The sequence below is a fragment of the Galeopterus variegatus genome, unplaced genomic scaffold, assembly GCF_000696425.1.
Source record: "Galeopterus variegatus unplaced genomic scaffold, G_variegatus-3.0.2 Scaffold3125, whole genome shotgun sequence".
NCBI lineage: Eukaryota > Metazoa > Chordata > Mammalia > Dermoptera > Cynocephalidae > Galeopterus > Galeopterus variegatus.
In genome coordinates, this window is record NW_007729236.1 from 41,946 (window position 1) to 53,070 (window position 11,125).

The following is an 11,125-nucleotide window of genomic DNA, read 5'->3' on the forward strand; positions in this document are numbered from 1 at the left end:
TATATGTTAAACCAACCTTGCATCCCTGGGATGAATCCCACTTCCTCGTGGTGTATAATTGTATGTGTTGCTGTATTCTGTTAGCTAGTATTTTATTGAGGATTTTTGTATCTATGTTCATCAAGAATATTGTCCTGTAGTTTTCTTTTTAGTTGTATCTTTACCTGGTTTGGGTATAAGGGTGATTTTTGCTTCATAAAATGAGTTTGGGAGATTTGCCTCTATTTCAATCTTTTGGAATAGTTTGTAAAGAATTGGTGTCAATTCCTCTTTGAATGTTTGGTAAAATTCTGCCGTGAATCCATCTAGTCCTGGGCTTTTCTTTGTTGGGTGCTTTCTGATAACAGCTTCAATCTCCTTATTGTTATTGGTCTGTTCAGATTTTCTACATCTTCTTGGCTCAGTTTTGTGTGTGTCCAGAAATTTATCCATTTCCTCCAGATATTCAAATTTGTTGGCATATAGTTGTTTATAGTAGTCTCGAATGATTCCTTGTATTTCAGATGTATCAGTTGTAATCACCTTTTTTATTTCTAGATTGTGTTATTTGGATCTTCTCTCTTCTTTTTTTAGTTGTGCTAATGGTTTGTCAATTTTATTTATCTTTTCAAAAAACCAACTTTTTGATTCATTGATTTTTGTATTGTTTTTTGGGTTTCAATTTCATTAAGTTCTGCTCTGATCTTAATGATTTCTTTCCATCTGTTAACTTTGGGTTTGGATTGTTCTTGTTTTTGTAGTTCTTTAAGGTGAAGTGTTAGGTTGTTTACTTGCCATCTTTCCATTCTTCTGAAGTAATCATTTAATGCAATAAATTTCGCCCTTAGTACTGCTTTTGCAGTATCCCACAGGTTTTGGTATGATATATCATTATTTTCATTAATTTCAATAAATCTGTGATTTTCTGTTTGTAGCTAACAGCTAGTTAAGAACAAAAATTGAGACTAACTGTACATTTACATCCACAATTGTAGTTTGAGATCTAACATCATTCACAATTGTAGTTTGAGATCTAACATGAGATGTAAAATGCTTTCTTTCTTTGTTTTGAGTGTAATATTCAGTGTGTACCTACATAGTTCACGTTTCAAATCAAAGCACTACAGAAGGTCTCACAATTTTTTGGTGCTCCAGTGATCTGCTTTGCAACAAAGTATCACAAAAGTTTGTGACTTAAAATAAGAACATCTTATTACATGTCACAGTGTTTTGGTTCGGTAAACTGGACAGTGTGATGTGGGTTGGTTGCTACACGGTGTCTCTGTTCTAAGCCAGAAAAATTCTAGTGTCTTGGAACATAAAGCAGACATCCTGGACTCTCTTTGTGGCCATTTTGGACTTCCTCACAGAGTGGCATTCTCAGGGTAGTCAGGTTTGTCTGTCTTCTGCCTGAGCTAGTGTTCAAAAGGCCCAGACAGAAGCTGCAAGGATTCTTTTTATCTCCACTTAGATACTGAAGCATCTTTTCCACCATATTCTCTTAGTCAAGCACATCAATAAGACCAGCCTTGATTCAAGGAGAAGACAATTAGATTCCATCTCTCAGTAAGACTTTGCAGCAGTCTTTAACAGACCACAGTTTGCTCTCTGACGATAAATTTCTACCACATGCAAAATATACTGTGCCTCTCTCAAGAGCCCTGGAAATATCCTACCATTGTGCAGTTGGCAGAAAGCCAAACTAAAGAAGCTTTGGGGTCCTGTCATCTGTTTAACACACATCCAGCTTACAATGAACAGACAGGCATGACTGTGTGTGCACTTTTTTTCAGACAAGGTTTGTGAGAAGGGGCAGCACCCTGAGGGCACTGATCTGAGTAGTTACTCATTCCCATCAGGCACCTGCTTTAGTGTTTCATTAAGGCCTATTCTTGGTCCCTGGAAAAGATGCTTTGTGCCCCTTCACTGTCTCCTCGGCACTTGCCATTCCCTGTCAATATCTCTTTTCCTTAAATGCCTGGCTGGGTTTGCATTTGACTGACTTTCTTTACCTATTTTTGGTTATTATATGTTGGGGGATCCAATGACCTTCTTTTTCATTTTTTTCTGACTCTGACGTTTTGATACAGGAAATTATCTGGTTTAATCACTGCCATAAAAGCATGGGTTTCCATTCTGCTAAAATCCATTAGACCAATGCTACCCACACACATTCTGATTCAGGCCCTTTGTTCTCTGACCTCCCCTTCTCTCCAAGGTGGCTGTTTCCTTAGAAGTTTTATTGTTTACTAAGCACTCTGTATGTGTCAGACCCTACGGTACCTAGAAAGCTAGAAATATTTTTGGTCGTTTATCTTTTTTGAAAAACACTGGACTTGATGCTTGCCACAAAATAGTTTAACAGTTTGAAAATATTTTTCTGGGAGAAATGGATTGCAAAATAGTTTCATTTCAAACTCAGCAAGTCTCAGCTTCTTCATATTTTCTCTAAATTCTGAGTGAAAATTGAACATCCTTCTTTTATTTTCTCAGTGATGGAGAGAGGAGGACAGTTAGCACTTTTCTCATTGTGCCCAAAAGTCTCCTTTGGCAGACCCCGAGATGGTGAGACACGCTTTCCATTTTCCATGTTATGGGAGGCGATAGTGTTGCCCACATACCTCAGTGTTCCATTTATTTCTAGTAATATAATTTGTCCTGAAGATTCTTTTGCCAGTATTAATATTTCCACTTAAGCATTTCATAGTTTGTGTTGCTATGGTATATATGTTTTCCATTATTTTACATTTAGTCTGTTTCTTTGTATTTAAAGTGTAGTTCTCTGGACAACATGTCGTTGTGTCTTATTTTTCTATGAAATCTGACAGTCTTTTTTTTTTTGTCTTTTTTTTTTCCGTGTCCGGCAACGGATCGCAACCCTCAGTGTTGCCCCCGTACCGGACCGGGGACCGGCAACGGGATCGCAAGCCTTGGTGCTGCTCCCGTGCCTCGCTCAGCCAGTGAGCGGGAGCCGGTCTGTATGTGGGATCCGAACCCTCGGACGGGAGCGCCGCCGCGCTTCCCAAGCGGCGCACCATCCAGTGCGCCACCGGGCCGGCCCTGACAGTCTTTGCCTTAAGTAGAATATTTAATGCAATTCCATTTAAACTAATTATTGATAAGTTTTAATTTAAGTGCACCATTTTGCAGGTTTCTGTTTGTATTTGCCTCATCTGCCTTTTAATCCTCTGCTTTTTATTTTCTAACTTTTTATTATCTGTTGGCTTTTAAAATAATTTATTTTTAATTTTGGTAAAAAGCACATAGCATAAAATTTACCATTCAAATCATCTTTTTTTTTTTGTCCTTTTTGAGACCGGCCGCACCCCGCTCAGCCAGTGAGCGCCCCAACCATCCCTATATAGGATCAGAACCTGCGGCAGGAGCGCTGCTGTGCTCCCAGTGCCACACTCTCCCGAGTGCACCACGGGCTCAGCCCCAAATCACTTTTTTTAAAGTTTATTTTATTTATTGAATCAAAATCGATTATACATATTTTGGGGGTTGAACATTGAGATATGTTGATTAAATCAATATTACTACCACATATTTTGTTACAAATTGTAATTATTCTTTATGACCCTTGTCCAATCTCTCCCCTTCCCCCATTCCCTCCTCCCTCTAATTACACTAGATTTCTTCTCTCCTTCTGAAAGAGTAATGGTTACTCTGTTAACTTGTTGCCTAGATGATCTGTCCAATGCTGAGGGATGTGATCAGGTTCCCCAATATTATCATAGAGCAGATGCTTCTTCTGTCACTCTGAATGGGTTTTGTGGAAAGAGACATCCTCTTTTTTTTTTTTTTTGTCTCTTCTGGTGACTCTTGTGTGAATGCACTCCAGTGGTTGGCGGACCATCTGCGTGGTGGTTGTGGTGTCTGCTTTTGCAGCAGCCATGGTTATTGTGGTGGCTGTGGGCCACCCACATGGAGGTGCTGTTTTTGGCATGTTCCTTGGGACTGGCAGTATGTCTGGTTGTGGGGTGTGTTTGGTCCCCTTCTCCATGCCTCTGGTCCCTGGGCAGGCCCCATGGTGCTGGCGCCATGTGCCTGGTTGTGGGAGAGAGGTCCAGTCCCCTTCTCCATGTCCTGGGTCCCTGGGCGGGCCCCAAGGTACTGGTGCAGTTTGCCTGGTTGTGGAAGGAGGGTCCGGTCCCCTTATCCATGCCTTGGGTACCCAGTGGGCCCCGAGGTGCTGGCATTTGTGCCTGGTATGGGAGGAGGGTCCAGTCCGCTTCTGCATGCCTCTGGGCTGGGTTGGCCCCAAGGTGCTGGCACGGTGTCCCTGGTTGTGGGAGAGAGGTCCAGACCCTTTCTCCTTGCCTTGGGTCCCTGGTTGGGCCCCAAGGTAGTGATGTAGTGCCTTGTTGTAGGAGGAGGGTCTGGTTCCTGGCTCCATGCCTTGGGCCACTGGGTGGGACCCAAGGTGCTGGCTTGGTGTGCCTGATTGTGGGAGAGAGGTCTGGTCCCCTTCTCCATGCCCTGGATTGCAGGGTGGGCTCTGAGGTGCTGGCATGGTGTGCCTGGTTGTGGGAGAGAGGTCCAGTCCCCTTCTCCATGTCCTGGGTCCCTGGGCGGGCCCCAAGGTACTGGTGCAGTTTGCCTGGTTGTGGAAGGAGGGTCCGGTCCCCTTATCCATGCCTTGGGTACCCAGTGGGCCCCGAGGTGCTGGCATTTGTGCCTGGTATGGGAGGAGGGTCCAGTCCGCTTCTGCATGCCTCTGGGCTGGGTTGGCCCCAAGGTGCTGGCACGGTGTCCCTGGTTGTGGGAGAGAGGTCAGACCCTTTCTCCTTGCCTTGGGTCCCTGGTTGGGCCCCGAGGTAGTGATGTAGTGCCTTGTTTTAGGAGGAGGGTCTGGTTCCTGGCTCCATGCCTTGGGCCACTGGGTGGGACCCAAGGTGCTGGCTTGGTGTGCCTGATTGTGGGAGAGAGGTCTGGTCCCCTTCTCCATGCCCTGGATTGCAGGGTGGGCTCTGAGGTGCTGGCATGGTGTGCCTGGTTGTGGGAGAGAGGTCCAGTCCCCTTCTCCATGTCCTGGGTCCCTGGGCGGGCCCCAAGGTACTGGTGCAGTTTGCCTGGTTGTGGAAGGAGGGTCCGGTCCCCTTATCCATGCCTTGGGTACCCAGTGGGCCCCGAGGTGCTGGCATTTGTGCCTGGTATGGGAGGAGGGTCCAGTCCGCTTCTGCATGCCTCTGGGCTGGGTTGGCCCCAAGGTGCTGGCACGGTGTCCCTGGTTGTGGGAGAGAGGTCAGACCCTTTCTCCTTGCCTTGGGTCCCTGGTTGGGCCCCAAGGTAGTGATGTAGTGCCTTGTTGTAGGAGGAGGGTCTGGTTCCTGGCTCCATGCCTTGGGCCACTGGGTGGGACCCAAGGTGCTGGCTTGGTGTGCCTGATTGTGGGAGAGAGGTCTGGTCCCCTTCTCCATGCCCTGGATTGCAGGGTGGGCTCTGAGGTGCTGGCATGGTGTGCCTGGTTGTGGGAGAGAGGTCCAGTCCCCTTCTCCATGTCCTGGGTCCCTGGGCGGGCCCCAAGGTACTGGTGCAGTTTGCCTGGTTGTGGAAGGAGGGTCCGGTCCCCTTATCCATGCCTTGGGTACCCAGTGGGCCCCGAGGTGCTGGCATTTGTGCCTGGTATGGGAGGAGGGTCCAGTCCGCTTCTGCATGCCTCTGGGCTGGGTTGGCCCCAAGGTGCTGGCACGGTGTCCCTGGTTGTGGGAGAGAGGTCAGACCCTTTCTCCTTGCCTTGGGTCCCTGGTTGGGCCCCAAGGTAGTGATGTAGTGCCTTGTTGTAGGAGGAGGGTCTGGTTCCTGGCTCCATGCCTTGGGCCACTGGGTGGGACCCAAGGTGCTGGCTTGGTGTGCCATTTCCTTGTGTTATTGCATGACCTAGTACTTTTAGTGCGATGTTGAAGGAGTGATGAGAGGATACATTCTTGTTTTCTTCCTGATTATCTGGGAAAGCTTTGAGTTTCTCACCGTTAAGGATGATGTTAGCTGCAGTTTCCTCTAGATAATCTTTATCAGGTTGTGATGTTCCCCTCTACTCCTACTTAACTGAGAATTTTTATGATGAGTGGATACTGTATTTTGTGAAATGCTTTTTCTGCATCTGTTGAGGTGATTGTGTGATATTTTGTTTTTTCTTGTTAGTGTTTTCATGTTATAAATTACATTAATTGATGTTCATATGTTCAACCACCCTTGCCTACCTGGGATAAATACCACTTGGTTGTGGTGCATAATTGTCTTTAGACATTGTTGGGTTAGGTTTGCTAATATTTTATTGAGCTTATTTGCATGTATGTTCATGAGAGATAAGTTTGTTGTTTTCTATTCTCATAGTATCTTTGTCTGGTTTTGGTGCTGAAGTTATGCTATCCTCATACAATTACAATGGGAAGTACTTCATCTTCTGCTGTCTGCAATAGGTTGTAGGAAGTTGGTATATTTTTTCCTTAAATGTGGGCTTGAATTCCCCTGTGAACACTTCTGGGCAAGGTGCTTTCTGTTTTGAACATTATTTCTTTACTCAATTTTCATAATAGACTCAGGCTTATTCACACTGTGTATTTTTGTGTGTGTGAGTTTTGGTAAACTGTCTTTTAAGGAATTGGTCCATTTCATGTAGGTTGTCAGATGTGTGTACAGAGTTCCGCATAATATTTATTATTTGTTTAAAGTCCACAGGTTCTGTAGTGATGGTCCTGTCTTTCATTTCTGATATCAGTCATTTCTGTCTTGGGTTCATTATCTTTTTAGTTAGCCCGGCTATAGGCTTATCAATTTTATTGATCTTTTTAAAGAATCAGATTTTTAGATGTTTATTTTTTCTCCAGATTTCTTTTTCAATTTTATTTCTGTTCTAGTTATTTCTTTTCTTCTGCTTCCTTTCAATTCAATTAGCTTTCTTTTTTTCCCCCTGCTTTCCAATGGTGGAAACCTAGATTCTTGATTTTAGATGTGTGGTTTTTTTGTTTTTTGTTTTTGTTTTTTCCTTTTTGTCTTTTTTTTACTGACCGGTAACGGGATCGCAACCCTCGGTGTTGCGCCCGCACCATGCTCAGCCAGTGAGCGGGAACCGGTCTCCACATGGGATCCAAACCCTCGGCGGGAGCACTGCCACACTCCTAAGCGGCGCACTCTCCAGTGCACCACTGGGCCGGCCCTAGATGTGTGGTTTTTTATAATGTATGCCTTCAGTGCCATAAAATTTTTTGAGAACACTATTATTTCTGTATCCTACAAATTTTGGTAAGTGTCATTTTCACTTTTCTTCCTGGTGGCTGGCCAGTACAGGAATTGAAATCCTTGACCTTGGTGTTACAATCCTGTGCTCTGACCAAGTGAATTACCCGGTCAGCTCCATTTTCACTTTCATTTACTTAAAAATATATTTTAAAATATTTTATAATTTTCTTGAGCTTTTTTCTTTTTCAACCCATGTATTAGAGTGTGTTGCTTGATCCCTCTCTTTTTTGGGATCTGTAGTTACTGCTTTGTAACTTATTTCTAGTTGAATTCTTTTGTGATCTGCAGGTACATGTTGTATGATTTCTATTATTTTAGTTTTGGTAAAGTGTGTTATGTGGCTCTGAATATGGTCTTAGTGATTTTTTTATGTGAGTTTGAGAAGAATGTCTATTCTGTTGTTGTTGGAAGTAGTCTGTAGATATCCAATATATCTAGATCATGTTATTGAGTTTAACTATGTCTCTTATAGATTTCTGTCTGCTGTATTGTTTGATTTTTATTAAAGGGTGTTGAAATCTCCAGTTTTGATGGTGGATTCTTCTTTCTCCTTGACGTTCTATTAGGTTTGGTATCACATAGTTTGATGATCTGTTTTAAGGCACATATACATTAAGAATTGTCCTCTGGGAGAACTAACTCCTATATTATGATTTAATGTCACATTTTCTTCTCTATCTTACATAAAAGATAAAGTGTTTCTGCAGATTCTATACTCGTTCTTTTTTTTTTTTTTTAACCTTTTAGGTTCATTCACTCGGATGTCTTCAGATAACATGGAAATTTTGATACTTTTCAAACCTTTATTGTCACCTTAACTTTCTCTCTTAAATGCTGGAATCATGTATCCAATTGCCACTTGTACATTTCCACAGATATTTCAAGTATTATGTATTCAAGTATGTTTCACTTTTGCCCATTATATTTTTCTCCCATTTTTCAAACTTTACGTTACATTGCCCGACCCTAAATAGCAGCGATTATGTAGATAACCTGAGAGTAAAACTCTTCTTTTTAGTTTCTGCACAGTAAAGTACTACTATGATCAGTTTCTGCTTTTTATTTCCCTTTTTCTTTTTTATACTGTTATATCTCTGTTCCGTGTGCTTATTTCTCTATGTTGTAATGTAGTTGGTCTTCTCTCACCCTGTTTTCTTCCCCTCTGACTCTCTCTAAAAGCCTCCTCCATTCTCCTTGTAGTGGTTGACTATAAAAATACAAACAAAGTTATCTACTTACAGGACCATGTTATGTACTCCCTGTGGTTTAGAAAGTTGCAGTGTACACCCTGGTGTGGACACAAGCAATCCTTTGGCACATAAGAAGGAAATTTTGGAATGCTTTTTTAAGTACTTTTAATTAATAAGTAATTAAAAAATAATAGTAACTACATAAAATGTTTTACTGTTTGAAATACATCACAGGGCCGGCCCCGTGTCTCACTCGGGAGAGTGCGGCGCTGGTAGCGCAGAGGCCGCAGGTTCGGATCCTATATAGGAATGGCCGGTGCACTCAATGGCTGAGCGTGGTACGGACCACACCCTGCCGAGGGTTGCAATCCCCTTACTGGTCAAAAAAAAAAAAAAGAAAAAAAGAAATACATCACATATGTAAGTGAAGAATCACTCTATAATTAGTTCAATATTGTGTTTTATCATTTTCCCAGACATGGTGCTGTGTGTAGTTCCTTTAATGTGCGGTCTGTTCTTTGTGTTCTTGTGAGTGGTCTTTTGCTGTTGCCTCATATTCATGAGACCATGAAGTTCACATGGAAGAGTTTAACTTCTTTGACATTTCAGTTAAGCACAAATTGAATACAAAATAAAACTATATTTCCTTCTTCTTTCTTATCCCAGTCTATATTGAACTTGTGTTTAAATTTTTTTATCTAACATACTATTTCAGGTATGTGATTATACTTCTGTCTTCATTCCTGTTTATACTTTTCTTGGAAAGGAAAATTTGATTCACACTTTTATCACTAAAAACACAGATATTTCTGAAGGTATAAACTGAGTTTTGTAATATTATTGTTAGTAATTAATAACTTATTACAGTGTCAGGATATTTGTCCTCTGGTTTTTCTTCCTCCCATTCTATGGAGTACAGAATAGTGGTGTCTTATGTAAGACACATACAACATATGCACATAAAGAGGTGTGAACTCCCAGATTTCTGTTTTGTTACCCAGGGATGTTGACTTGAGTTGAGATCTATGTGTCATTACAGGAGTTGGTGTCATTTGAGGATGTGGCTGTGGACTTCACCTGGGAGGAGTGGCAGGATCTGAATGATGCTCAGAAGACTTTGTACAGGGATGTGATGCTGGAGACCTACAGCAACCTGGCATCACTGAGTGAGTAAAACTCCCCAGTGACTTTCAGAAGAAACAGTTACCTTTTTCTTCATAAACATAGGAACCATTTATAGGGTTTCATGCTATTTGGGTAAGATTACATTACTTGAAAATGTGCTCTCTTTATCATGAGGTTCATATTGGCTTCTTTATTCCACAACGTCAGAACCTGAGCTCCTGTCATTCTTCCGGGGATCAGACTTAGCAGTTTTACAAAGTCCTACATTACTTCCTATTAACAGAACACTGCATTAACAAAGCTTCAGTGATTTCAAGTTAGAACAACTTGCAGAGCCATGGACAATAGAAGAATGCCCAAACCAGATCCTGCAAGGTTAGTCACCACATACTGGGCAGAAGCCAGCCCATTAGATGTTGGCAGTGTTCAGCTGTTTCTAGCAATGTTTCCCCAAGTCCCAGACCTGAAGAGGGCTCATCTGCAAGCCCATATTATATAATCTCCAAGGTGGTGTGTCATATGTACCTCAGAGAGAGTATTTACACATGAAAATATTCATATGGATGAGACAACCTACAAGTATAATGAGTATGGGAAAAACTGTGGTAAGTCAGCTGTCATTGCCCATGAAGTAAATCAGGTAGAAGGGAAAACTTTTCAATGGGAGGTTTGTGGGAAAATGATCTCTAGAAAATGTAAACTCAGTCAACATCAGATTATGCACACAGGAGAGAAACGCTATAAATATACTGAATGTGAGAAATCTTTTATTAAGGAATTATACCTTACGTCTCATTGGAGAACACCTATACAGGAGAAGCATTATGGTTGTAATGAACATAAGAAAATTTTTTGTCAGAAGTCAGCCCTTATAATGCATCAGAGAATTCACAAAGGAGAAAAGTACTATGCATGTGTTAACTGTGGAAAAAGCTTTTGTGAGAATTCACTCAGCCATCCTGAGAGGATTCACACTGGTGAAATACCATATGTAGGTAACGAAGGCATAAAATTTTTCTACCATGAGTCTGCTCTCACTGTATGTCAGAGAATTCACACAAGTGAGAAACCATGTAAAGTATATAAAAAAACTTTCTACTGTAATAAATGTGGTCCAGCCTTTCACCAAAAATCACACAACAGCAGCCATCAGAGAATTCACACAGGTGAGAAACTATGTGAATGGAAAGAATGTAGGAAAGCTTTCTTCTATAAATCAGTCCATATTTTACATCAAGGAGCTCACATAGGAGAGAAACTACATGAATGTAAAGAATGTGGAAAAGCTTTTAACCAAAAGTCACAACTCAGCATTCATCAGAGAACTCACACAGGTGAGAAACCATATGAATGTAAAGAATGTGGAAAAACATTTAACCAAAAGTCATATATCACTATTCACCAGAGAGTTCACACAGGTGAGAAACCATATGAATGTAAAGAATGTGGAAAAACATTTAACCAAAAGTCATATATCACTATTCACCAGAGAGTTCACACAGGTGAGAAACCATATGAATGTAAAGAATGTGGAAAAACATTTAACCAAAAGTCATATATCACTATTCACCAGAGAGTTCACACAG

General features: G+C 41.8%; 1 protein-coding gene and 1 pseudogene across 1 annotated transcript in view; both read left to right on the forward strand.

Moving 5' to 3' along the window:
• Positions 1-9,588, forward strand: part of LOC103599841 (putative zinc finger protein ENSP00000383733) — an 18,433-nt gene extending 8,845 nt beyond the window's left edge. Inside the window, exon 3 of the mRNA XM_008584008.1 lies at positions 9,454-9,588. Within this exon, the coding sequence (XP_008582230.1) occupies positions 9,454-9,588 (135 nt within the window). The remainder of the gene's footprint in view (positions 1-9,453) is intronic.
• A 572-nt stretch (positions 9,589-10,160) lies between these two features.
• LOC103599840 overlaps positions 10,161-11,125 on the forward strand; it is an 84,951-nt pseudogene continuing 83,986 nt past the window's right edge.